The sequence below is a fragment of the Castor canadensis genome, chromosome 15, assembly GCF_047511655.1.
Source record: "Castor canadensis chromosome 15, mCasCan1.hap1v2, whole genome shotgun sequence".
Lineage (NCBI taxonomy): Eukaryota > Metazoa > Chordata > Mammalia > Rodentia > Castoridae > Castor > Castor canadensis.
Genome location: NC_133400.1, coordinates 17,095,577 through 17,123,270, shown reverse-complemented (window position 1 = coordinate 17,123,270; position 27,694 = coordinate 17,095,577). Strand labels below are relative to the sequence as shown.

At 42.2% G+C, this 27,694-nt stretch overlaps 2 protein-coding genes across 2 annotated transcripts in view; both read left to right on the top strand.

The window, feature by feature from the left end:
• Nucleotides 1–4,540, top strand: part of Utp4 (UTP4 small subunit processome component) — a 29,573-nt gene extending 25,033 nt beyond the window's left edge. The window contains exons 15-17 of the mRNA XM_020175330.2: nucleotides 1,442–1,627; nucleotides 3,083–3,193; nucleotides 4,344–4,540. Of these exons, the coding sequence (XP_020030919.2) occupies nucleotides 1,442–1,627; nucleotides 3,083–3,193; nucleotides 4,344–4,460 (414 nt within the window). The 3' untranslated portion in view covers nucleotides 4,461–4,540. The remainder of the gene's footprint in view (nucleotides 1–1,441; nucleotides 1,628–3,082; nucleotides 3,194–4,343) is intronic.
• Nucleotides 4,541–15,131: 10,591 nt separating this feature from the next.
• Nucleotides 15,132–27,694, top strand: part of Sntb2 (syntrophin beta 2) — a 99,973-nt gene continuing 87,410 nt past the window's right edge. The window contains exon 1 of the mRNA XM_020175320.2: nucleotides 15,132–15,757. Within this exon, the coding sequence (XP_020030909.1) occupies nucleotides 15,178–15,757 (580 nt within the window). The 5' untranslated portion in view covers nucleotides 15,132–15,177. The remainder of the gene's footprint in view (nucleotides 15,758–27,694) is intronic.

The following is a 27,694-nucleotide window of genomic DNA, read 5'->3' as shown; positions in this document are numbered from 1 at the left end:
AGATAGGGTCTCTCAAAGTACTTGCCTGGGTTGGCTTTGAACCACAGTCCTCCTGATCTCTGCCTCCTGAGTAGCTAGGATTACAGGCACTCTACTGGCACCTGGCTAGTATCTTCAAAAATTTTAAACCTATGTATGCTTGCTTTTGGGGGGTGGTGGGGGTGGGGGGAGGCAGGAATGAAATTTGAACCTGTGGTTTCACAATTGCAAAGCAGACACTCTACCATTTGAGCCATACCTCCAGCCCCTATGTAGGCTTTCTCTCAGAAGTTCCACTTCTAAGAATTGTTCCTGTACATACGTTCAGTTGTACAGAGATATTTCTTCACAGCCTCGTTTGTAGTAGCCAAAGATTGTAAAGAACCTATGTCTATTTAGCAGACAAAATTAGTAAATCATGATACATCCATGAAGTGAATAAATTATTATGTGTTCTTCAAAAGGGGTACAACTAACAATTGTATGTTTCCATACAACTGGAGAAGAGATGTTATTTGGGGGGGAGGGTGATATTGGAGTTTGAACTGAGGATCTCATGCTTGTTAAACAGGTGTTCTACCACTTGAGCCACACCCCTACCCATTTTTGCTTTAGGTTTTTTTTTTGGATAGGGTCTCACGCTTTTGCCTGGGCCATGATCCTCCTTAGTAGCTGGGATCATAGGCACATACCACCATGCCTACCTCGTTGGTTGAGATGGGGTCTTGTGAACTCTTTACCTGGGTTGGCCTTGAACCTCAGTCTTCCCAATCTTCATCTCCCATGTAGCTGGAATTACAGGAGTGTACTACCATGTCTGGCCTGGGGAGGAGTTTTGAAAGTCCCTAACACATAGAGATAATATTTACAGGAGGAGATGGGGCTCAAAAGGTAGACTGCCTGCCTAGCAAGTACAAGACCCTGAATTCAAACCTCAGTTCTGAAAAAAAAAAAAATAATAATAATAATATTTGATGAGATGGAAATGCTGATTTCCTTGATTTAATCATTACACATTGTATTCCTGTACTGAATTAGGACACTCTACATCATATGTGAATATAAATATTGTATGCCAATTGTAAATAATTTTTAAAAGTGACATGAGTGATCTTGAGATAAATATATATGTATGTATAGATATAGATTTCTCACCCAAAAAAAAAGATAACAAAGTGACTTATCCTATAATAATTTACCTTTTAAAAAATATTTTGTTTATTTATTTTTGGTTGTGCTGTAGTTTGTATTCAGTGCTTTATGCTTGCAAGGCAGGTGCTCTACCACTTGAGCCCCTCCACCAGCCCTAAAAACATTTTTTATTAAAAAAAAAAGTGGTGAGAAACTGTAAGACTGAATATGATGCAGTCAAAGTTTGTTTAGATATTTTGTGGTTAGGAACGAGGGATAAAACCCAGAAAGGGCCAAGATCCCCTGGATTTTCTGTTGTCTCCTTCCTCAGATATTTGAGTACAACATCCCAGACAAACAGTACACAGAGTGGAGCCGGAATGTCCAGAAGCAGGGCTTTCACCACCTTTGGCTCCAGAGGGATACTCCCATCACGCACATCAGTTTTCATCCCAAGAGACCAATGCACATCCTTCTCCACGATGCCTACATGTTCTGTATCATTGATAAGTCGTTGGTGAGTCCTCACTACCACCACTGATAGGAGTATTTATGTTCAAAACATGACTGACTAGATAGAGGAAGGAGAATCCATAAAAGTTCCTCATAGGTTCTTTGGAGAAGAGGAGCTTTCGTTTGACAGATACCTCATTTCCATTCCCACTTTGAAGAGGTGGTCTTCACTGGTTTTTGCTGCTGGGCTATTTCTCTATTTAACTTAGGAAAGTATTTAGAAGGTGACTCTTTTCAGGGACACTGTAGATTTGGCTGATTTGACTTTCAGCTTTGAATCCTAGGGTGACTTAGTAAGGTGATTTCAATCAGGAGATTCCTGATACTTTGAGCACTCTACCACTTGGCTGAAGATATTTAGCAGGCTTGAGGAATGGGTCTCAATGTCTTGAGTAAAGTTCAGCCAGGAAATTTCTGGTCTTCATGACTATGATTTAGGTGGGATGTGAGCATTTTCTTCAGTTTGAGATTCCAGCCTCTTTACCAGCTGCTGTTTTGATTCACCCCAAATTTAAATGTCTTTTTTGGGCAGGGGCTCTCTTTCCTAGGAGCCCTGTGGGCCACAGCTGTGCCTGCACTGCACTTTGGGCTTAGATTATAACCAACACCGGCTGTTTCCATGTATCTATGAAGGTGGGGGTGGAAAGAGCGTGGGTAAAGTAGCAGACGGCTCTAAAGGAGGTGTGCATAGGATGTGTCACTGAGACTCATCTGTGAGCCCTATGTCCTGGGTGTGGGAAGCAGAGCTGGCTGACAAGTGCCTTTTATGAGATGAGTGGTACAGGAAGGGCCCCTCCCACTCTCCTGCCTCTGTAACTCAGTCCAGATCACTTTTTCCCAGGTTCCTGGGGATTAAGTCCATTACGCCCTCATACTGGGGATACCGCTTCCCAAAGAAGTCAGAGGTGAACTATCATTTGTTCGGCCAGAGGCCATCCCTTAAGCTGTCAGTGACATCAGTGGGGGTGGACTGTGTTGACGTTTCACCTGGGGAGGACTTTAGTCACTTGGACAGTATGTAGTATGGTTGGAGAAGACTCTAGAAAGCACAGAGCCTGCTGGGCTGAGTTCCTGCACATACAGATTTGTTCCTTTCTAACAGATTGTTATTGGTAAGACTGGCCAGGAGCCCCAGCATGCCTTTTGATCTTGCCAGCACAACTACCCCACTCTCTCTTGCCCCATCCTTCCCACCTCTGCAGTGTAGAAGCGTGCTGTTGCTCTCTTGCTGAAATAAGGACAGTCAAGGAGGTAGTGACTGTATAGCATGAAGGTTAGAAGATGGTATTGGCCTGAAAAACCACTATAGTGCTTTGGTCTGTAGAAGCCCAATAAAAGTAACTTTTTGTGTCTTGGGTTTTTTTTGTTTTTTTGGCTGGTGCTGGGGTTCAAACACAGGGCCTTAAGCATGCTAGGCAATAAAAGTAACAACTTAAATAATTCATATTTGTCTTTTTAGCCTCTTCCCAATGACAAAACTGTACTCTACAATCCACTTCCTCCCACAAATGAATCAGATGTTTTCCGGAGGCGCACTGGCCATGCCTTTAAAATGTCTAAGATATATAAGGTAAAATGTTGTGTGTTACACTCTGGCTAGTTGGTTCCCTGTGATGTTATGAAAACATAATAAGCTCTGTTTTTGTTTTGGTTTCTTACAAGGGACCTTTCTGCAATTGTCTATACCTTGTGTGTGTAGGCAGGTGCATCATTCTTACCACAAATGAAATGCATGAAGTTGGTGCTTGGCTGAGGGTCTTTGTTGGTGTGTCCACTTTCTACTTGTCCTTTTTTTTGGCAGTACTGGGGCTTGAACTCAGGGCCTCACTTGCTAGGCTGGTGCTCTACCACTTGAGGTATGCTTTAGCCCTTTTTGCTTTATTTTTGAGATAAGGTCTCACATTTTTGCCCCAGGCAGTTTCAGACTTCAATCCTCCTATCTGTGCCTCCCACATAACTGGGATTACAGGCATTTACCACCATACCCAGCTTGTTTGTTGAGATGGAATCTATCTTGCTAACTTTTTCCCTGATCTGACTTTAAATCACAATCTCTGCCTCCTGAATATCTGGGATTATATGCTTGTACCACCATGCCTGTTCTGTTGGGGTTGTTTTGGCAGGGAGGTTGTTTATTTTGGTTTTTGGGGCAGAGGGAGATACTGGGGAGTTGAACTCAGCTTCACACTTCTTAGGCAGACACTTTACCACTTAAGCCACCCCCCTAGTTCCAGCCTATTCCTTTTCATTTTGACTTATAGTTGGAAAATGTTTTACAAAAATGTCAAGAAATGGAAGTACTTGAATTTATTGTGAATTTCTCTTTTCTGGCTAGCCTTTTTAACTGTGTATAAAACAAATACTCACTGAGCTTATCTGATCCAATGCAGAAGTTCCATAGTCATACTTGTGATAAGTAAACTCAGTTAAAAGTTCACAATCTGGTTGGAGGCACGGCTCAAGTGGCAGACCTCTTACCTAGCAAGCACAAGGCTCTGAGTTCAAACACCAGTAACACACACACACATATACACAAAAGTTCACAATCTTAAAACCTTCCCAACTTTTTTAAGTCTGAGGGTAAGAAAAGTTGTCAGAGATTGCTTTGGACCCTTTGAGCCTTGCACAGGACTAACCTTTGAGCGCTAGTTACTCTATTCAGGATTGGATTTGGTTACTTGTTCAGCGATCCTGCTGGCATAACTATCTTCTCTCTGCAGCCCTTACTCTTCATGGATCTTTTGGATGAAAGGACGCTTGTGGCAGTAGAACGACCCCTGGATGACATCATCGCCCAGCTTCCACCACCCATCAAGAAGAAGAAATTTGGAACCTAAAAAGGGGCACTGTGTCCTTTTTTGAACTGTCTGCCCTGTTTGTTTTCACAAATCATGATAATAAACAAAATTATTCTTTAGGGCTTGTCATTATAAATCATGAAAGAGAATGGAGGTTCACTATAAAACTCCTGGGATGTAGTCCTGATGAGCCACACATTCATCCAGTCTTTTCAGGGTCCTGTGTGTAATTTAGACCACAGTCTGAGGAAAAAACAAAGATATGTGCCCTTTGTTCCCTCACATGTGCCTAAGGCTTCAGAGAGCATAGGGCATCACTGTGTGCCAGCCTGCAGCCTATGCAAAGGCACGGGATCCTGCCCAGCATTAGTACTCAAGATCTCTCATTACTAGTACCATAATCAGCCTTACAGTTCATGAAAGAATTTCGATTTGAGCATCATAAGATGTCTTTGGCTGTAGGTTGTTTATTTTTGCAGTACTGGGGTTTGCTTTGTTTTGTTTTTGGCAGTAGTAGGGTTTGAATTCAGGGCCTCCCACTTGCTAGGCAAGCACTCTACTACTTGAGCTATGCTCTAACCCTTTCTTGCTTTATTTTTTGGATAGAGTCTCACGTTTTTGCCCAGGCTGGCCACAAACTACAATCATCTCCATCTCTGCCTCCTGAGTAACTGAGATTACAGGCATAAGTCACTGTGCCCAGCCATTTTAACTTTAAAAGAAGAAAAGTTAGGGGGCTAAGGATATAACTTCAGAGGTAGAGTGCCTGCCTAGCACAAAGCCTTGTGTTTGATCCCAGCATCTTAGAAAACATAAAGGATGGGAGATGGGGCTTAAACAGTAGAGTGCCTGTTTTGCAAGTGCAAAGCCCCAAGTTCAAACCCCAGTGCCAGAAAAAAAGGTTGTTATCAGTCTATTATCCATTATGCCAGTTTCACAGGTAAGGAAACACTGGGGCAGGGATTTTATTGGGGAACAGGAGTGGAGGTGGAGGTGTGAGAGCTGGCCCACCACATACTATATATGTCACCTTTTTCTGTTCTCTTTCTACCTGCTTTGACATTGTTATTCCCATGGGTGTTAACTGACGAGTTTTAATGTGATCTTTAAATTAGAATAAGAACGGTAGTTAACCTGAACCAAGCAAATAGATTTCTTTCCCAACTCAGTGGATGTATTCTCTTGCCTCTTGCAGAAACGCAGTATGTGTGGTTTTGTGCATTTTGTTTGAGGAATGGTGGGCTAAGTTATGGGCAAAGAAGTTTATGGGTCCTATGGCGTCATGTAAATGCTGGTGAGAAACTCTTTTGCTAAGATGAACCCCACCCTCACTCCATGTAGGGGAAACAAGTTAAGAGTTTAAGGCACATATGTGGTGAGAAAATTTACAGATTGCCAAGCAGAGCCCACTTACGACATACTGGACAATGTATCAGGTTTGATAAAAGGGAAGGATCAGATATAATGAGGTTTACAGTAGTCACCACTTTTCTGCCATACCTGTTTAGGTTTTACAGTGACAAGTGATCTATGCAATAAAATTTCTTTCAGAAGTATAAGGCATTTGCCCTCAATCTGCATTAGATCGGACTTTTGGTAACCTTTTTAGTAGTGTAGACCATCTTGGCCTTCCTAAGAAAATGATTTAAGTCTTTTGTGTGGTAAACAAAAGCTCAGACTTGTGTGGTGGCTCGTGTCTATAATCCCAGCTACTCTGGAGGTAAGGACTGGAGGCTCACGGTTGGAGGCCAGCTTTGGAAAATGTTAGCAAGATTCCATCTCAACAAACAAGCTGGGTGTGGTGGCATGCACCTGTTATCTCAACTACATGGGAGGCCTAAGTAGGAGGATTGTGGTCCAGGCCTGCCTTGGGCAGAAACATGAGACCTTCCCCAAAGGATAAGTAAAGGACAAAGGCCTAAGGAAATGGTTCCAGTGGTAGAGCACCTGAGTTCAAACCCCCAGTACCATCAAAAATTTGAAAAATTTAAAAATAAAACCAGAGTTCAAGACCCTGGACTACATTGACTATAAACACAGGGAAACTGAGATGCCTGAACTCTTGACTCACTTGCTCCTCACTGGCTATACACCTGTTAATTCAGGGAATCATTATTATCTGGAGTCTAGTTTATGACTTGATTTACTTAACTTTTTTTGCAGTGCTGGGGATTGAGCGAGCCTAGGGCCTTGAACGTGCTAGGTGAATACTACCACTGAGCTGTACTCATAGCCCAGTTAACCATATCTAAAACCTCGTGGATTATGGAGGATATACTTCTGACAACAGGTTCACAGATCACCTGAGTAAAGAAGTAAAACTTACGAAATTGGAAGCTTTTCTTTGTAAGGTTTCTGGTCATATGGTATGGGAAATAAGAGCTTTGGGTCTCAAAATTCTTCTAAGTAGAAAACCAAGTAAAAAAAATTAGGGAAGGCCAGCCAGCGTTAAATAAGAATACTTCAGTGCATGTTCCTGTACTTTGGGGATTTGTGTAAACGGGCTTCTTGGGCACTTTCATCCTCGGCATTGTTTCTACTTTGAGCATTGCAGGCTACTGCTCATACCTGGTTTCTACTGAGAAATTTTGCTGAGGAATAATCTTTTTTTGCTGGCCCTCCAATTCGTTTTTCCCATATACTAGTTGGTAATCTGATCTATGAATGAATGTACCATGGAGGTACAGTAATTTAGACTACAAAAAATTAAAATCTTGGAGGAATCTAAAGAAAAACCATATAGTGTGGGTTTTTTATAGCTTGCTTTTGAGCATCAAAACTTTTTTCAAGCTGGGCACCTTTGGATCCTAGCTACTTAGGAGGCAAAGATCAGGAGAATCTTAGTTCAAAGCCAGCCTGGGCAAATAGTTCAGGAAACCCTATCTCGAAAAGCCCTTCACAAAAAAAGGGCTGGTAAAGTGGCTCAGGGTGTAGGCCCTGAGTTCAAACTATTATGGCAAAACAAAAACAAGACCTTAAATAGCTGGAGATGTGGCGTAGGGCTAGAGGGCTTGCCTAGCATGCACAAAGGTGTGGATTTCTGTTCCCAGGTCTACAAAAACAAGAAAAAAAAAAACCCAAACCCAACAAATTCCAGTGGAATTTTATTGTGAACCATAGTATTCACTGTATATGAAAATGGAACTTTTCTGATTATTTGGGGGTGGGGAATGAAGCAGGGAAATGGAGACCAAGAGGGAAGGAAGTGATTCTCATGATCATAGTCATTTGGTGGATTAGAAGGCCGCACTCAGGGTTATTCCTCCTCTGGTTTAGTTGTAGGGCCCTGATTGCAAATATGACTAGCAGGCTTGGTGTGCAAAATCTTTGCCCTTTTGTGGACTGCAGGGAAGGTATTTCAGCATTTCTTGCTCTAGGTGAGCATTAATCTGGCTATAGCTCTGGGTTCTATGGGCACCTCATCTGTGTTAATCATACAGTGTTATAACCAACAATATGCTGCTCACATTGGAGCGTTTGGGTTTGGTTTCTGAATGGAAATGCTAGCTCAAACTCCCCCTTTTTTTCACATTTAATTGCCCTTCAGACTGGCTGTCTTCCCATCAGTATTCTAAAGTACTCATTTCCTTACACATTGCCAGTACATTGATAAGACTTAATTTTAAGCCCAGTAATGGGTGAAAAACAGGATATTTTATTTTGCAGTTCCCTGTTTATTAATGAGGCTCTTGCTCCTTTTTGGCTGTTTGGGGGCATAAAGTGCATGTTTATAATCTTTTTTTTCTACTTTTTCTAATGTGTACTTTTCTTTCATAGTTTAAGGTATTTTTTGATGGAGGTCAGCACTGTCCAATAAGCTTCCTGTGGTGATGTAATGAATGTTCGCTATCGTACGCAATAAAAAGGTAACTAGCCACACATGCACACTTGAAATGGGGCTAATGTGACGAAGGAATTGAGTTTTTAATTTTAGTTCGTTTTTTAAAGGCCACATGTGCTGATGGCCTTCATATTGGACAGTGCAGATCTAGATATTCATCCTTGACATTGTGTCAATCTATGTCTTTGGAAAGTTACAGAACTCAATACTTAACAGATCTGTTGAGTGCCTGTTACATACTGTGCACCAGCAACAGGTTAAAAAGAAAAAAAGTTATGTTCTCAGTCCTCAAGGACTTCATAGCCTCGTTGGAGAGAAACAAATAGATCAGTGATGCTGCATGACTGAACTACAGTGAAGAGGCATCTTAACCAGTAGGGTTTGATTGGGTTGGAGATGGAGGTGGTCCTTGAGCTAATTACTCTTGGAGTTGGTGCTTCTTAGCAGGTGGAAGGGGATGGGAATTCCTGGAGCATTTTCAGCACAGGCCTGAAGCGAGAAAGAGCATTGCCTTCTCAAGAGAAGACCAGTAAGTCCATGTGGTTGAAACATGGTATCCACTGGAAATAGAGGAAAATGAGGCTGCAGGGGCAAGCAGGCCTCCCATACTACTGAAAGCATGTGGCTTTTAAAACCAGCAAGGCTGGTCCACAGAGGATGACCACTTCCTTAGGAGTTGGTGACTAGGTACCAGGTAAGGATCATAGACAAGAAAGTAGAGCATTTCTCCACAGGGAGACTATGCAGTTTAAGAAGATATGTGACAAATCGTTCTCGAGACCCTGTCTTGGAAAAAAAGCCATCACAAAAAAAAAAAAAGAGCTAGTGCAGCAGCTCAAGCACTAAGAGCACTTGCCTAGCAAGCATGAGGCCCTGGAATTCAAACCCCAGTACCACACAGAAAAAGTTCTGGGCCGGGAAGGTAGCTCAGTGGTTTAATGTTTGTCTAGCATGTATGAGGCCCTGGGTTTGATCCACATTACAACAAAAAGAAAAAACGATAAAATTCTGAGACACTGAAAATTCTGTTAGAACTGGTGATGGGTAAAAGTGGACTTTTTATTTTTAGACTGTATTTGAATTTCATGGCAAATTATGTAATTTCCATAACTGTCAATAAAAAGCACTGGTGATTTTCCATAACTAAGTGGATTCATTGAAACTAAACTGCTTGCTGTGTCCTTGCTAATATTTTCCTGAAAAGAAAGTCACAGAGCTACAAAACTGTCACCAGCTGCTTCCCATTAGGAATGTGGTTAGCAGATGTGGGTTTTCATCGTCATAATGCATGAGATAGTTAATCCATTTTGTGGGTTTCAGATGGACGGTGATTTATCTTGGCAGGATGAATTTAAAAATGTGCTTGCATCAGCTATAATATATTTGCACCTTTCCTTTTAGTATGTGTTTATGCTGGAGAGAAAATGCTGTAGGATATCTTGTCTATATTTTGGTGGTACTGGGGCTTGAACTCGGGGCTTTGTGCTTAATAGGCAAATACTCTACCACTTGAGCCATATCTTCAACTCTTTTTGCTTTAAGCTATTTTTCAGATAGGGTCTCACTTTTTGCCTAGGCTGGCCTGGGACTGTGATGCTCCTACCTACACTTCCCACATGGCTAGGATGATAGGCACATGCCACCACTCTTGGCGTGTTTATTGATATGGGATCCTGTTAACTTTTTGCCTGGACTGGCCTGGAACCTCAAACCTCCTGATTTCCACCTCCTGAGTAGCTGGAATTACAGGTGTGAGCCACTGTGCCCTACATATTGTAGAATATTTCTACCAGAAGGCAAGGTAGTACTGCCCATTAAAAGGGACAAGGTATCTCACTATCTACTGAGGAAGCATTACACGTGAATAATTTTTCAAGGTTTGTTGTTGGATTGGTTATTTTATAAGCGTATTTCTCCTGTTGGCCTCTTCAGTAGTAATTGAGCAACTCCTGCGTTTGTTCCTCTGGCATTAGGCCACTTTTGTGGCAGTGACCTTCAGGTTTGCTAAAGGCTGCAATTTTGCCTGCGGCCCTCCTTCCTTATGAAATTACACAACACTCAAACCTTGGAAACAGCTCCAGATCCACTGATTGTTTTCTTTGACAGACTCTTGGCAATATATTCTCCCTTTCAGCCAAAGTATAGCTTTATATAAGATTTATTTGTCGCCAAAATTAATTTGGCCATTTTCTCTTTAGGCCTGGAATTAAATGGTATTACGGCAGACTCATTCCTAGATAAAAGTATAGAATCTCAGCTGGAGAGTTTCTCCCGAAGGTTTTATTCCTGCTGAATGTCAACAGGTAATTTTTATGGGACTTGTGCCTGTGACAGGTACAGTGCAGCTCAGTGTTTTGTATACATCATCTCACTCAACTCTCATAACCCCCTTAGAAGAAGAAGGTACCTGAATATTTCTGAAGAAGAAACAAGCTCATGACCTCAGCTCCTTGAGCATTACACAGTAAGTGGCCAAACTAGGAATTGAACCTTATACTTTTAATTATCATGCTATGCTCTACTATGAAGAAAGGAAAAAAAGATCATTGAGTTTCAAGGGAGCATAGAATCAGAGCCTGAGTCATAAAATTGTAGGATGAAATTATAGAACCCTGAGAGCTAACGCAACCCCCTCATTTTAAAGGAGCCATGGTCTCTGCCTGTTCTGAGAAGTAGTAAGATAACACTTGAGCAGAGGAGAAAAGATATTAATGGGTGGCAGGAATGAAGTTATTAGGAATTAACTCAGTCATTTCCTTTTTTAGAGGTTAAATAGCAAGCTTATTCAAAGAATGATCTAAGCTTGTGCAGTCCTTAAGAAACAGAGGAAACAGATGTGTATTCTTTATTTCAGACTTCATTATCCACAGTAAGTATATTTCCACTGACTACTTGAGATTTTCTAAATGGTAATTTTCACCCTGCAAGGAACCAATAACTTTCAGAGGGATTATTTGAAAAGACTACATACAGCGGAGGAAGCACTGAATTTCGATCAATCACATGTTTAACGAGCTCTTTCTCTGCAAGGTGATATTTTTCCAATGGATGTTTTTCTAGTGGAAAATAAAAATAAGTTAATAGGTGGTCCCTGCCTTCCTGTGATTTATAATCTACTTGGGCAAACCAGCCAGGCATAGAATTAAATTATTCAAAGGAAAAAAAATCTCAACAAACTGGGTAATCAGAGAAAGCTGGAATGAGATCTTGATAGGTGGGGAAGTGGCTGAAGGGGACAGAAGATATTTAGAAAGAAAAGACTCACGTTTCACCCACTTCCAGTGTGGGAGACACTGACTGGGTGAGTTTGGCCAATCTGAAAGTATTGAAAGAAAATGTTGAGCCAGATGCTGGTGGCTCACACCTGTAATCCTAGCTACTCAGGAGGCAGAGATCAGGAGGATCACAGTTCGAAGCCAGCCTGGTAAATAGTTCTTGGAAAAAAAAAACACACACACACACACACACAAGAAAAGGGCTGACAGAGTGGCTCAAGGTGTAGGCTCTGATACCCAATACGCAAAAAAGAAAATGTTGAAAAGTACATTTAGGACTGGCAGAGTGGCTAAAATGGTAGAGCACCTGCCCAGCAAGTGTAAAGGCCTGAGTTCAAACTCCAGTGCCACCACCACCAAAAAAAAACCAAAAGTCCATTTGGCTTCTGATGGAGGGCCTATGTAAATACACTTTGATAGTTTGCGGGTTTGTTTATGGATATATTTTTAAAAATGTTTTAAGGAGTTGGGTGCCATTTACTCATGCCTATGATCCTAGCTACTCATGAGGCAGACCTCAAGAGGATCCCAGTTCGAAGTCAGCCTGGGCAAATAGTCGGAGAGGCCCGGTCTCAAAAAACCCATCACAAAAAAAGGCTGGTGTAGGCAGCCCAGTACCACAAAAAAAAAAAAAAAAAAGTTTTAAGGAACACTCCCTAGTAATTCAAATACCTGTCTCTTACCTTCCCTGCTCCCAGGGTTAAATATTTTGTTACATAACTTGTTATCTTATGTAAGTGCCCTCACTATTACTTAGATCTGTGACTTCCTCCAACTCTATTGACAAAAAGTCGTGATACTTTTGGAAAGAATTTCCAGCACTTCCCTTTTGCTATAAAGGTGTCCTCAAGTTCCTGTCCCCTGGGTGATGACATATGCAGAAATGCTTTAAAAAGGTGCACATACTCTAAGGAATCAGCTGCCAAATGCTCTCTAACAAGCAATATTTTCACAGAACTCAGGCCTCTGGGGGCTCACGCCTCAGCTGGAGTAAAGCCAGAAATGTCTGTGACTGCAGGTGCACTCGGGCACATTGGGACCTGCTGCTGGCTTCACCGAAGTTGATTTAGAAGAGGGCGGGAGGGTTGAGCTTTTGCTGACATTTGCAGCTTGGAAAATCCTGCCCCACTAGTTGCAAAGAAGATTCTGCTGTAATGATTTTTTTCTTTTTGTAAGATACATTTCTCATTCTGAATTCTGCCTTCATTTGGCTCTGGATGCTTCCCAGCCTTTATTTTTATTGTTTTAACCCCTGTTTCAGGAGGCTCTTTGGAAGTTTCTGCCTGCACATGAATGTGCTTTCACAGAATGGGGCATGGCTATGACATATTAGCTTCAACGTATACTTCCTGAGCAGTCAAGGAAAACGGCCCTTTTACAGGAATTAATGCACATTCTTCTGCTTGTCCCCTGTCCCTGCTCAAAGGAAACCTGGAGATTTTGCTTGTGCTGCTGAAAAAGTTAGAGGGCACCTTGACCTTATGGTTTTGCTGAGGGCTTATCTTCTGACAATGTGTTTCTGGACCCTCATTTTTTGAAGTTTGAGGTGTATAGTGAATACAGTATTAGACCAAGAGGCTGGGAGAGCTAAATTTGTCTCTGCACTCTCACTGTGGACTTTGTTCCAGAGTCTTTGGCAGTTTAAGTTCTGAGTTTCCTTAGAACTTCCTTCATAGCCCATAAAGCTGGAGAAGTAGTGGATTATGGCATGGGACCTCTCTGAAATTGGATGAAAATCATGGGCTTGGAAATACACCTCAGATTTTGTAAATGCCACAATGTACCCCCACCTAGCACAATTTAAAGAAACTTTTAAAAATATACCCAAATTTTATATACAGGGATGTTCATTTACACATACCCCAACAAAAGTGATGGCCTCCATGCTAAAACAGTCAGGTCTAGCTGAGCACTGGTGGCTCACACCTGTAATGCTAGCTACTTAGGAGGCTGAGATAGGAGGGTTTCAGTTTGAGGCCAGCCTGGACGAATTGTTCGTGAGACCTTCCTCTCCAAAATGACCAGAGCAAAGTGGACTGCAGGTGTGTCTCAAGTGATAAAGTGCCTGTTTTGATAGCACAAAGCCCTGAATTCAAACCCCAGTACCACCAAAATAAAAAACTTCTACAAAATCCAGTCCAAACTCTTCAATATTTGATTATATGAATCTCCTTTTCACACTCATATCCTGACACTTCACTGACCCTATGTTCTGTTCACCTTGGAATGCTGGTATCTTCTTAAGTAACAATCTGTGATGGTTAACTCTATGTGATGACTGGGCCAAAGAATGCCTAGATAACTAGTGAAAAATTTCTGGGTGTATCTGTGTGGTGTTTCTGAAAAAGATTAGTGATTGAATGGTAGACTGAGTAAAGAAGATTCCCCTCATCAACATGGGCAGCTATCAGTTGAGGGATGGAATAGAACAATTCATTCAGCTTTTACTGGAACATCTTTCTTTTGTCCTCAGACTTTGGGACTGTCCTCTCCTTGGGACTGGCACCAGACTTACATCAGCACTTCTACCCCCTCTCAGGCCTTCAGGTTTAGCCTTCCAACATTGCCTTCTCTGGTTCTCAGGTCTTTGGGCCTGGATTCATCTTTGTTGGTACTGGGGTTTGAACTCATGCCTTCATGATTGCTAGGCAGGAGCTCTACCATTTGAGCCATGCCTCCAGCCCCAGGCTTGGCTTCAAAGCCCATCATCCAACTTTCCTAAGGCTCCGAGTTTGCAGATGGCAGACTGTAGAATTTAGCCCTCATAATCCTGTAGCCAATCCCTCATAGTCTATGTGTCTGTGTATCTTACAGGTCTGTTTATCTGGAGAACCTAAAACATCATGCTGCAAATAGCTTTGAGGCTTCCCTATTATGGCTGCAAGGCTTAAGACGATATGGTCCCCTCTAATTAAAGACAAGTAAACAGGTGATTACAGAGTGACAAAGCCTTGGATCCATGCCTCTGGACCTTTGCTCATGCTTTGCCCTCTGCTTGAGCCATTTCCTCCATTGTCATCTCTGTAAAGCTGACCCCAAGCCCAACCAAATGCATTTTCATGGTATTGGGGGACTGAACTAAGGGCCTCCCACTTGCTAGCAAGAGCTCTACCACTTAAGCCATGTCCCCAAATGTTTTTTTAATTCTGTTTTAGGGGTGCTTTCTACAGTCTGTTAACCAGAGTATCACACCTACTTGGTTGCTTCTGTGTTTTCCGTTCCCACTAAACCACAGTTCTGTGCTGTGGTACATTTTATTCAGCTTATCTCCAAGGGCCTCAAAAGGAGCTGGAGCACAGGGGTGAGCACTCAGTACCCACGGAATGAACCAATCAATGCAAGAGTGAATGTGCCACCCAGTCCTGCAGGCTCGAAAGCGCTTCTCCAAGCTGATCTTGTTTCTGTGCCCGGAAAGTTCTCGTGGTAGAGGTCAGGAGTTTTGGGGGACTGTGGGAGAACCAACAGAAGCTCAAGCTGCAAGGGATCACACATCTTCACCTCCCGGAAGCGGCTGCGTCGGCCTCTCCCCACCCCTCCGGAAGGTGGGCGTGGCCCTCATGAATAATAAATTCCTCGGAGGAGGGGCCGGCCCCGCCCCCTCGAGCGGGAAGGGGGAAGCGCCGAGGGTTGCCTGACTGGAATGAGGGTAGCTGCGACGACTGCGGCGGCGGGAGCGGGGCCGGCCATGGCGGTGTGGACGCGGGCTACCAAAGCGGGGCTCGTGGAGCTGCTTCTGAGGGAGCGCTGGGTCCGAGTGGTGGCCGAGCTGAGCGGAGAGAGCCTGAGTCTGACGGGCGACGCCGCGGCGGCCGAACCCGAGCCGACTCTGGGGCCGACAGCGGCGGCTTTCAACGGCCTCCCGAACGGCGGCGGCGCGGGCGATTCACTGCCCGGGAGCCCAAGCCGTGGCCTGGGGCCCCCGAGCCCTCCCGCGCCGCCGCGGGGCCCCACGGGCGAGGCGGGCGCGTCGCCGCCTGTGCGCCGGGTGCGAGTGGTGAAGCAGGAGGCGGGCGGCCTGGGCATCAGCATCAAGGGCGGCCGCGAGAACCGGATGCCGATCCTCATTTCCAAGATCTTCCCGGGGCTGGCTGCAGACCAGAGCCGGGCGCTGCGGCTGGGCGACGCCATCCTGTCGGTGAACGGCACGGACCTGCGCCAGGCCACCCACGACCAGGCAGTGCAGGCGTTGAAGCGCGCGGGCAAGGAGGTGCTGCTGGAGGGTGAGCGGGGCCGGGGCTGTGGCGAGCGGGGCCGGGGCGGCGGGCGGGGTCGCGGCGGCCTGGGCAAGCGGGAGCGCACTTTGTTTCTACCACCTTGTCCCCTTTGCAAGGTGAGCCGGCTCCCTGCGCCTCTTCCAACCAACCACCCACCTCCAACACACCCTCCCGGGGTTTCTGAGTTTGGAAAAACTGATGCACCTCTTTGCAAGAAAAAGTTGGGCAGCCGCTCGAGTGTGGTTTGCAGCCCCTAATGAAAACTCAGCTATTTAGAAAAACAAAAACAAACAAACAAACAAACAAAAAAGAACAAGCCGCGTCTGCCAGGCACCCCTCTGCAGGATAAGCTGACACTAAGAATTGCGGGGACAACCGATCGGCTCGGGTTTTGTAGGTCTCCTTTCGCCTGCTGAGAAGTGCCGGTTTGGCGCTTTCTTCACTCACCTCTGGCTCCCCCGGCGGACCGATCTGTTTAATAAAAAAAAAAAAAAAAATCCACACCAATGCCAGCGGTATGCTTGGGCAAACCACCAAAGCGCTGGCTAATTTATGGGAATTTAATCCATCATTGGCTCTCAACAATAACCAAAAGAGATCATAGCAATTTACTGAAGGCAGAGAGCTGAAGCAGCAAGTTTGTGTGGTTAATGACCCTTGTTTAACAGTGGAGGCTCACGTGTTTGAACATTACTGCCAAGTAGAGTTTTGCCCCTTTTGCAAGGGACTGGTGCCAGCTTCCTACCACTCACAGGCGTGCTGCTTCAAGACTTCCTGTAAGAAACTTGAAATGGTACATCACAAGATAGATTTGCCTAGCCAGGATTGTTCTTTAAATTTATATGTGATCTGTGTCCTAGATCGCTCCCGGTGACTTTTATGGAACCAAGGCAGAATTAAATCTCATCTCCAAGGACTCATGCGTCTTGGAGGTGATAGACTATTGTAAATACAAAGTCAGTTGCATACTTCAGAAACTTTTGAGCGATGAAAGCGTCCTTTTCACTGTTGTTTCAATCATTCCAGGAGCATCTATTGCTAGTTCTATGTTAAAGAATATAAAAGATGCTGTCTCTACTTGATTTCAAGTTAGGGAAATGATAGAAATACAAAACAATTTATACGGAGGCAAAACATCAAGTACTTGATTATGTAGTGTAAACTATATGTAAATGCTAGGGTAATTCAAAGTTAGGAAGTATTTGGTGGAATTAGGACTAGTCAGGGAGGACTTTTTCAAGAAACTGCATCTTAAGCCAGGTAGGTGTCCAAGGAAGTGATGGACACAGATGAGCAGAGATGAGTCAGGAAGGATTCCTGGCAGAAGGAGAGGGAAGAGCAGGGTGGGGGAGATACAGCTCTCAAGTTGAGAGGCCCGAAATCTAACTTGGCAAAATCATTAGCACTTTTTTTTGAGACAGGGTCTTGCTGTTGTAGCTCAGGCCAGCCTGAAACTCGATATTCCTACCTTAGCCTTCCCAGTGCTGGGATTACAGGCATGTGTCACCACACCTAGCCCAGCTTTCACTTTCTTTTATAAATCTGCTTGTGAATATTTAGAAAAATATTAGAAAGTGATTTAATGTGCTCTAATTATGAAACTCCAGTGTTCATCTTCACAATATTCTCTTTATCAATCTTACTTGTATTCCATTTACAGACAGGGCAAGACACAGCTGAGAAATTCGTGTTAAAAAGGAGTGAAACTATAGATTGTGGTTTAGGGGTGTGTGTATGTATGTGTGTGTAAAAAATGTTTTCTATTTTTAAAAATTATTTTACAGTTATTTTTGAGTTATCATACAGGGATTTCATTGTGATAATTCCATACACACGTACAAAAAATGTTATTCTAAATATGTACCTTGAAATTGGTCTAGCTAAGTATTTGGTTATACATTCTTAGACCCAGATTATTATATTTCATGTAATTTATATTCCATGCAGTGCTGATAGATACACAATCTATTCCTTTCACCATATTAAAAATACAAAACAGAAACAGTTTTTGTTTAGATATAGTTTGAACCTCATATAGCTATAAAATGCAAACCACCTAGTAAATGCTTCCAGGTACTCATTAGTCTAAAATAGGCTACATGGGCCTGCAGAAAGGCTTACAGATGGCAGCATAATATATTTATTGGCTGGGAGCCATTGGCGCCACGCCTGTAATCCTAGCTACTCAGGAGGCAGAGATCAGGAGGATCACAGTTCGAAGGCAACCCCCACAAATAGTTTGTGAGACCCTAGCCTAAAAAAAAAACCTTCACAAAAATAGGGCTGGTGAAGTGGTTCAAGGTGAAGGTCCTGAGCTCATCCCCAGTACTGGGGGAAAAAAAAAATGTATATATATATATATATATATATAAAATGCTTTTTTTTACCTAACACATAGATTTTACTTTATTTTCCCGTTTTTGTATAAGACAAGTAGTTTTTGTCCTTTAAAGATGTGGGAAATTAAGGGTATAAAAATAAAATTGCTCACATTCAAAATCACTGAAAACAGTAATTTAATGAACCATTCACATACTATTTAGAATTGAGAGCTGGTGTGTCATCTAAGTAGGCCACTTTTAGAGTTTAGCTATGTACCTGTAGTCTCAGCAACTTAGGAGACTGAGGCAGGAGGAGCACTTCAGTTTCACGTTGCCAACTTAGGCAATATAGTGAGACTTTTTTTAAAAAAAAGTTAATGTATGCTAATTCAAAAATAAATTTTTTTAAAAAGTTAAATTTCCTTAGTCCTTAAAATTTTCAAGCTCAATTATTCTCCCATCCAGTGTTCTAAAACTTGAAAGACTTGCCTTAACATAGTACAGCAGTGTTCTTTTTGTGGAGTGGGCAGGGAATTTCAGGCATGTTCTTGCCACCCACATGCCAAGGAAAGCTATAGTCTTTGGTTGCCTGAGGTTAGTGAATGGAGCAAAAAGGTGTTGGTGTTGTTGTTTTTTTTTTTAATCTCAGGGATTTGTAGAGATTGTTTATTCATTCACTCATCAAACATTTATTCAGCTTTTTTTTTCCTTACCCCTCCTCCCCCAAAAGGAAAGGCCTGTTAGTGATTTTATTGTCTAATTTTCTTCTTCTGTCTAAGACAAGCATCCTAGTGTAATCAGCAGTTAGGGACCATGCATTTTCCACACAGAAAGATTGATAAAAAAAAAGTAGAATAGTTGCAGTTTGGGTAAACCATGTGACTCCAGCAAAATAAAAGAATGCACAATGAGTTTGTGGATAAAAACAGGATCCCTTGAAGGGTATTTTCCATGGTTCTTTCATACTTCTATTCCCTATTGCTGCTGGGTTCCAGAGAAGTTGATGGATCTTCCATGCATAAAGGAGAAGAGCTGCAACCTGAAATCCAGGAAGTCATTTTTTGCTTTCTCTAACCCAGGGAATACTCACATTTGGGCAGTTGTCCTTGGCAGTACTCATATTTGGGGGACAGATCATTCTTTTTAGGATTTTGTTGTGTACACTATAGGATATTAGCACCAATTTCAACTCAGAGCCCAGAGGCACTTAAAGATACCTGATTCCTGCCATTGGGAAGTTCAAAGTTGGGAGGGGGGTAAGTAAGTAAGTACAGCAAATGCTGAACTGCTGTTACAATAGAGAGGGCAAAGCACAATAGAGGAAGAGACCTACGGGTCCGTAGTGTAGCGGGAATTAGAAATTGAGAACACACAGAAAAAGTTTCATGGAGAAGCTCATGCTTAAATTGAGCCTTCCCCAGAGAAGAGAGCGGCTACCAGCAAAGACACAGAAGTAGGAGACACTAAGATGTTATTTTTCCCAGTGAGAGTAGAGTGTAAGCAAGAACTTTGTGGTCAGACATGGATTTGTTTTTGGCTAGTGGTTTGTAACCCCTACGAAAGTTATTTAATCTTGCTACACCTGAGTTTCTTCCTTTGTAAAACCAGGATGGTAATAAACCTCTCTCAAAGAGTTGTTATTCACTTAACAGTTTATGTGTTAGGCGCTTCATTAGGCCCTGGGAATATAGCAGTGAACAACAACAAAAATGTCTGAGTGAGGAAGATAGAACTGACTGGATCATGAAAGTATGCTATGAGTTAACAAAGATACTCTCAGCCAAGGAGAGCAAGTTGTTAAATAAAACCCAAGATTTCATTTTACCCGAAAAGAAATATATGGTATGAGTTTAGGTGAACAAATTAAGAATTAATTTGTATTTCTTGGATGCAAACAACTTTTTCTAGTTTTCCTTCTATCTCTTGTATAGGCCAACTTTTTTGTCCTTAGTTTTACATATAGTTTCCTCTTTCTCTTCCTTCATACTTACTACTCAGAACCTTAAGACTGGTCACTAAGTGTGTACTTGTTGTGGCTAGTGACTGTTCGTGTTGATATTAAGGCATGCAGATTAGATAGCCTTCATTAATAATGCAGATTGTCAGCATAATAGGGTAATTCTACTTACCTATCAAATACAATATGTTGAATTTACTGTGTCCTTTATTCTACACAGAGTTCATCCAGAAACTCTCTGAAGTTTATATTAAGGCTATGAAATTAAATAAATATGAATTAGACTATATATTGAAAAGTGTTCCAGAGGAAATTAGGGAAGATGGTTTAACATGTCCAGCTTGAGGCTTGATATTTGAGAAAAAATTGTTTTTAAAGCAATTCTTGCTAGAATATTGTTGAAATGTTACCTTTTCTTGCCCAAATATGGATCTAAAAATACTGTTACTGGATTTGCTGAAAAAGGTTAATTATGCAGAGGAAAAAGACTGGCATGAAGTTTAACTTCAAATTGAAAATCTTTTTTTTTCAGTACTGGGGTTTGAACTCAGGGCCTACACCTTGAGCCACTCCACCAGACCCTTTTTTGTGATGTGCTTTTTCAAGATAGGGTCTCGTGAACTATATACCAACTTTAGTGATACTAATATTAACAAATTCTTATAACCCACTACCATTGGACCAGTAGCAGAGGGGAAGTTTTAATGTTTTCTTTGGGCAAGAGGAAATATTGTTTTTGAGTTTTTGAAAGTTTTAAGTCTCATCTTACAAATGAGGAATGAACAATCAGAGAGATGAAATGATGATTAAGGTCACCTAGCAAATTAGTGGTGGACTTTGGACTAGAACCCAGTCTAGAGCTCTCACCCTTCTATAGCGCCACACACAATTAGGCAGTTGAATATTTTAGTAGCTCCGTGTTCTCATAATTTGCAGTGTGTGAGATCAGTACAAAAGAAGCTTGAAGATGGGTCCTGGAATCAAAGAATTTTTTGGGGGGGGCAGTGCTGGGGGGTCAAACCTAAGGCCTTGTGCATGTGAACACTAAACCTCTGAGCTACATCCTTAGCCCCTTGCCACCAAAGAACTTAAAAATTGGAGAGAGTAGACTGGGCATGGTGATACAGACCTGTAATCCCAGCACTTGAGAGACTGAGGCAGAACGATCTCAAGAGGAGTTAAGCCTTGGCTACACAGAAGGCTACATTGTTTCAAAAAACAGAGAGAGAGAGAGAGAGAGAGAGAGAGAGAGGATAGAAGACTACCACCTAGAGAATAATTGCTAAAATGTACAGTACTTACTTTTCAAGAGTTCTCTGAAGGGAATGATCAATTGAGGAATGAAATAGTTGGGTATTTGAAGGACAGACTGCTTCTGTGAAGATGGAAGTCAATCCAAGTAAAGAATAGCATGAGAAAAAGCCAAAATGAGCATGACATATGATAGGAGAGGAGATGAAGGGCTAATTGGTACGGACTCAAGGGAAGAAAGTAAGATTGGGTACATAGATTGGAGCTAAATTAATGTAAGACTTTGAAAGCTAGCCAAAGGAATTTGAACTTTTTTCATTCTGTGAACATTTTTTTTTTTTTGGCGCTACTGGGGTTTTTGAACTCAGGGCCTCACACTTGCTAGGCAGGCGAGCCTACCTAGCAAGTTACTTGAGCCACTCTGCCAGCCCTGTCAGTCATTATTTATCAAGAACCCTAGCTACTTGGGAGACAGATTGGGAGGATCACAGTTCAAGGCCAGCCCAGGCAGATAGTTCTTAAGATCCCATTTTCAAAAATAGGCAGAACAAAATGGACTGGAGGTGTGGCTCAAGCAGTAGAGTGCCTGCTTTGCAAATGTGAAGCCCTGAGTTAAAACCCCAGTCCCACCAAAACAAAAAACAAAAAATACAAGAACCCATTGCAAACAAGGTATTGTGGTAGATGCTGAGAATTCCAAATTGGGAGTAATTCCTGTCCTTTAAGCTACTAAGGAAACAGTTATAGCTTTAATAGAGGTGAGAAAATATTGTCCTGGAAACAGAGGTACAGTTGTAAAGGAAACAACATGTTGAATGTAGGAAGGTGGTAAATTAGCCAGATGCCAGAGGCTCACGCCTATAATCCTAGCTACTCAGGAGGCAGAGATCAGGAGCCAGCCTGGGCAAATAGTCCATGAGACCCTATCTCGAAAATACCCAACACAGAAAAGGGCTGGTGGAGTGGTTCAGGTGGTAGAGCACCTGCCTAGCAAGAGTGAGCCCTGAGTTCAAATCCCAGAACCACCAAAAAAAAAAAAAGTGATAAATTGCTGGTATGCTGAGGGATGTAAAACATGGGGTGGATACAGGAAGTGTATGCCAGAAGAGAAAGCAGGAAGTGACCAAAAGCAGATCATCAAGACCTTGTACCCAATGCTAAGCAGTGGTCTCTCAGTGCTGTTGATATTTACTTTTTCAACTTGAAAAAAAGAAATTAACCTTTATTAATATTTAGCATATTATTAACAATGGTTTTCTCAGTCTTACAAGGTGGTACCATGACACACTCAGTATACGAGGTGATGCTCCAGGGGAAGAGTGGATGAGTCGCAAAGCAGAAGAGTTGGTAGTTGTGACCTTCCTAATTTGCTTGCTATTATTAGATTGCAGTTTTTGTTGTTTTTTTTTTTTTTTTGGCAGTTCTGGGGTTTGAACTCAGGGCTTCATGCTTGCTAGGCAGGCGCTGTACCACCTGAGCCAGATCTCCAGCCCTTAGATTGCAGTTTTTTTGCAGTTTACCTGTCCCTAGTTGAGTAGATTTATGTTATATTACCTGCTTTTGACAAATCTTCATAAAATGAATATGTGACTTACAGATTTGTGTAAAGCAACCATAGATTGAAGATAATACATTGTAAACAATAACAAAAAGGTAGAACTGACATTTCCCCTCAATAAGAGCTCTTTGTCACATTATGAGGTAATTTTATCTGTAAAGAACTAGTCAGATTACCATTTGATCCAGCAATACCACTCTTGGGGATATACCCAAAAGACTGTTACTCCAGAGGCACCTGCACATCCATGTTTATTGCGGCACTATTCACAATAGCCAAGTTATGGAAACAGCCAAGATGTCCCAGCACTGACGAATGGATTAAGAAAATGTGGTATCTATACACAATGGAATTTTATGCAGCCATGAAGAAGAACGAAATGTTATCATTCGCTGGTAAATGGATGGAATTGGAGAACATCATTCTGAGTGAGGTTAGCCTGGCTCAAAAGACCAAAAATCGTATGTTCTCCCTCATATGTGGACATTAGATCAAGGGCAAACACAACAAGGGGATTGGACTATGAGCACATGATAAAAGCGAGAGCACACAAGGGAGGGGTGAGGATAGGTAAGACACCTAAAAAACTAGCTAGCATTTGTTGCCCTTAACGCAGAGAAACTAAAGCAGATACCTTAAAGCAACTGAGGCCAATAGGAAAAGGGGACCAGGAACTAGAGAAAAGGTTAGATCAAAAAGAATTAACCTAGAAGGTAACACCCACACACAGGAAATCAATGTGAGTCAATGCCCTGTATAGCTATCCTTATCTCAACCAGCAAAACCCCTTGTTCCTTCCTATTATTGCTTATACTCTCTCTACAACAAAATTAGAGATAAGGGCAAAATAGTTTCTGCTGGGTATTGAGGGGGGGAGCGGGAGGGGGTGGAGTGGGTGGTAAGGGAGGGGGTGGGGGCAGGGGGGAGAAATGAACCAAGCCTTGTATGCACATATGAATAATAAAAGAAAAATGAAAAAAAAAAAAAAAAAAAAGAACTAGTCAGAAGATCCATGTTTATCACCCTATACCAATATTAACTCAAAATGGATCAAGGATCTTAATATCAGACCACAAACTCTAAAGTTGGAACAGGAAAGAGTAGGAAATACTTTGGAACTAATAGTATAGGCAAGAACTTTGTCAATGGAACCCCAGCAGCTCCACAACTAAGAGATAGCATAGATAAATGGGACTTCATAAAACTAAAAAGCTTCTGCTCAATAAAAGAAATGTTCTCTAAACTGAAGAGACCACCCACAGAGTAGGAGAAAATATTTGCCAGCTACACATCAGACAAAGGACTGATAACCAGAGTATATAGGAAACTCAAAAAACTAAATTCTCCCAAAATTAATGAACCAAAAAAGAAATGGGCAAGTGAACTAAACAGAACTTTCTCAAGAGAAGAAATTCAAATGGCCAAAAAACACATGGAAAAAATGCTCACCATCCCTAGTAATAAAGGAAATGCAAATTAAAACCACACTAAGATTGCACCTCACCCCTGTTAGAATAGCCATCATTAGCAACACCACTAACAACAGGTGTTGGCGAGGATTCAGGGAAAAAGGAGCCCTCTTACACTGTTGGTGGGAATGCAAACTAGTACAACCACTCTGGAAAAAAATTTGGAGACTTCTTAAAAATCTAAACATAGATCTACCATTTGATCCAGCAATACCACTCTTGGGGTTATACCCAAAAGAATGTGACTCAGGTTACTCCAGAGGAACCTGCACACCCATGTTTATTGCAGCACTATTCACAATAGCCAAGTTATGGAAATAGTCAAGATGCCCCACTACTGATGAATGGATGAAGAAAATATGGTATTTATACACAATGGAATTTTATGCAGCCATGAAGAAGAATGAAATGTTACCATTCTCAGGTAAATGGATGGGACTGGAGAACATTATTCTGAGTGAGGTTAGCCTGGCCCAAAAGACCAAAAATCGTATGTTCTCCCTCATATGTGGACATTAGATCAAGGGCAAACACAACAAGGGGATTGGACTTTGATCACATGATAAAGCAAGAGCACACATGGAGGGGTGAGGATAGGTAAGACACCCAAAAAACTAGATAGCATTTGTTGCCCTCAACACAGAGAAACTAAAGCAGATACTTTAAAGCAACAGGACCAATAGGAGAAGGGGACCAGGAACTAGAGAAAAGGTTAGTTTGAGAAGGATTAATTTAGAAGGTAACACACATGCACAGGAAAGCAATGCTAGTCAACTCCCTGTATAGCTATCCTTATCTCAGCTAGCAAAAACCCTTCCTATTATTGCTTATATTCTTTCTTCAACAAAATTAGAGATAAGGGCAAAATAGTTTCTGCCTGGAAGTGAGGGGGTAGTGGGGGAGAGGGAGGGGGTAGGGTAGTTAAGGGAGGGGGAGGGGGAAGGGGGGGAGAAATGACCCAAACATTGTATGTACATATGAAAAAAAAAAAAGAACTGTCAGAAAAATGAAATTATTAAGACTATTTGGAAAATGGGTATACCCACATAATTGTCAACAATAAGCTTAACCCTTGGAGTATATTGCACTTCAAATAATATAATAGGTAATGATAGAATGACTTCATTGGAGATATATTGGTATATTTGTTTCATCCTTATCTCATTCTTTATTTTCTATAATTTATTTATTTATTTTTTGTGTGTGTGATACTGGGGTTTGAATTGACAGCCTACACCTTGAGCCACTCCACTAACCCTTTTTGTGTTAGGTATTTTTGAGATAGGGTCTTTCGAACTGTTTGCCTGAGCTGGCTTCAAACTGCAATCCTCCTGATCCTCTGCCTTCTGAGTAGCTAGGATTACAGGCGTGAGCCAGCAGCACCCGGCCATATGTTTTATAATATGTAAGCATTAATAGATGTTCACTCAGAGTATATAACTCAAATTTTCACTGATGGGAGTGTGCTGTCACAAAGGGAACTGACAAAGTGCTTCAGATGAGAGTGATGTAGCAAGTTGAGGGTGGCAGATGGAGTGTAGGGTTTCAAGACATGAGGTAAGGAAAGGAGACGGCTCCTTTGATGTCATAAAGGTACAGAGACAGAATGGGATAGTGTGAAGCCGAAAACCATTTGGAAGATAGAAGCAACAGTTCTAAATGTTGGTTGTCTTAAGGAGAGAAAGACGCGCAGGATAAGTCCTGGGTTTCTGACTGGGGAAACTGTATAACTATGAAACCAAAATGAACAGGGGGCCTGCTAGGGGTGGTGGTACACACTTGTAATTTCAACACTTGGGAGGCTGAGACAGGAGGATGGAGAGTTCAAGGCCATCCTGTGCTCCATAGTAAGACTCTCTCAAAAAGAAAAACAAGTTGGGCGCTGGTGGCTCACACCTGTAATCCTGGTTACTCAGGAGGTAGAGATCAGGAGGATCAAGGTTTGAAGCCAGCCCAGGCAAGTAATTCCTGAGACTTTATCTTGAAAAACCCTTCACAAAAATAGGGCTGCTAGAGTGGCTCAAGGTGAAGGGCCTGAGTTCAAGCCCTGGAACTGCAAAAAAAAAAAAAAGCAGGTTGGAACTAGTTTTAGATAAAAATTAAGAGGTTCAGTAGTTTGGGGCATTTTGAATTTGAGTTACCTGTGTGACATCTTGGTGGAAGAGACCAATAGCTGGTTGAAGTACAGGTCTGTAATCAAGAGAAATGTCAGAACTTAGCCAGCCATGGTTGGCTTACACCTGTAATCCTAGCTACTTAGAGGCAAAGATCAGGAAGATCATGGTTCAAAGCCAGCCCGGGCAAATAGTTTGATAGTTTGAGAGACCCTATCTCAAAAATACTCATCACAAAAAAGGGATGGTAGAGTGGCTCAAGTGGTAGAGCACCTACATAGCAAGCATGAGGCCCTCAAGTCAAACCCCAGTACCACCAAAAAAAAAAAGAAAAAAAGTAAGAACTGGTGAATATTTATGAGATTCCTGGGTAGCGGTGGTAATTGAAGCCATGATTGTGGATGAAGTCATCAAGAGAGTAATGCAAATGCAAAAGAGAAGTAGAACTTTGAGGGAATCCTGTGTAACTCTTACTTTTAAATTGGAGTAGAGGGAGAGGTGTCTGGAAAGGAATTGCCCTGGAGTGGCCAGGAGTAAATGGTGTAGTTGTGACCTGACAGGCAAGATTTTGAGGAGCAAAGTTGTGAACTAAAAAGTCCATTGGATTTGATAATTAGGTAATAAGATAGTTGGAGTCTTCATAAGAGCTGCTTCAGCAGGGTGCGGGGCTCAGAGTACACCACACCTTTAAAAAGCTCAGTGAAATAAAAGAAACAAAGGTGGTGACTAGAGTTGAATGATGTGTCCAGGAAAGGTTTTAGTTTTGTGGTTGTTTGTTTTGTATTTTGTTTTATGTGGGAAGGAGTTGGGACACATTTATACAGCAAGGAGAAAAAGCCAACAGAGTGGGGGAGAAGTTGAAGAGCTAGAAGGGGTGGGGAACTGATGCAATCTGTTTTTCAGCCAGGAAGTGACATGATGGGAACAGAATTTTAGGTTGGCAGCAGTGCATGAACTGGATGTAGTGCAAAGAGGAAGGACCAAAGGTAGGAAAAACTGCAGCTGTGGTAGCAAAAGGCAATCCAAACCAGAGGTGATAAGGTCGGGGAACAGTGGGAAGAGAAGAACATAATTCTAGGAGCACTTGAAAGCAGGTGATTCTTGCCAGAGGACATAGCAGAATACACTGGGGACCTTTTCTTGCCTAGTTAGCTTTTGTTGGACTACCCATGTACCCCAATGATTTGAGACTTTGGGGACTGTGGTTTGAACTCAACTTTGCACTTGCAAAGAAGGCGCTCTACTTCTTGAGTCATGCCTTCAAATCCATTTT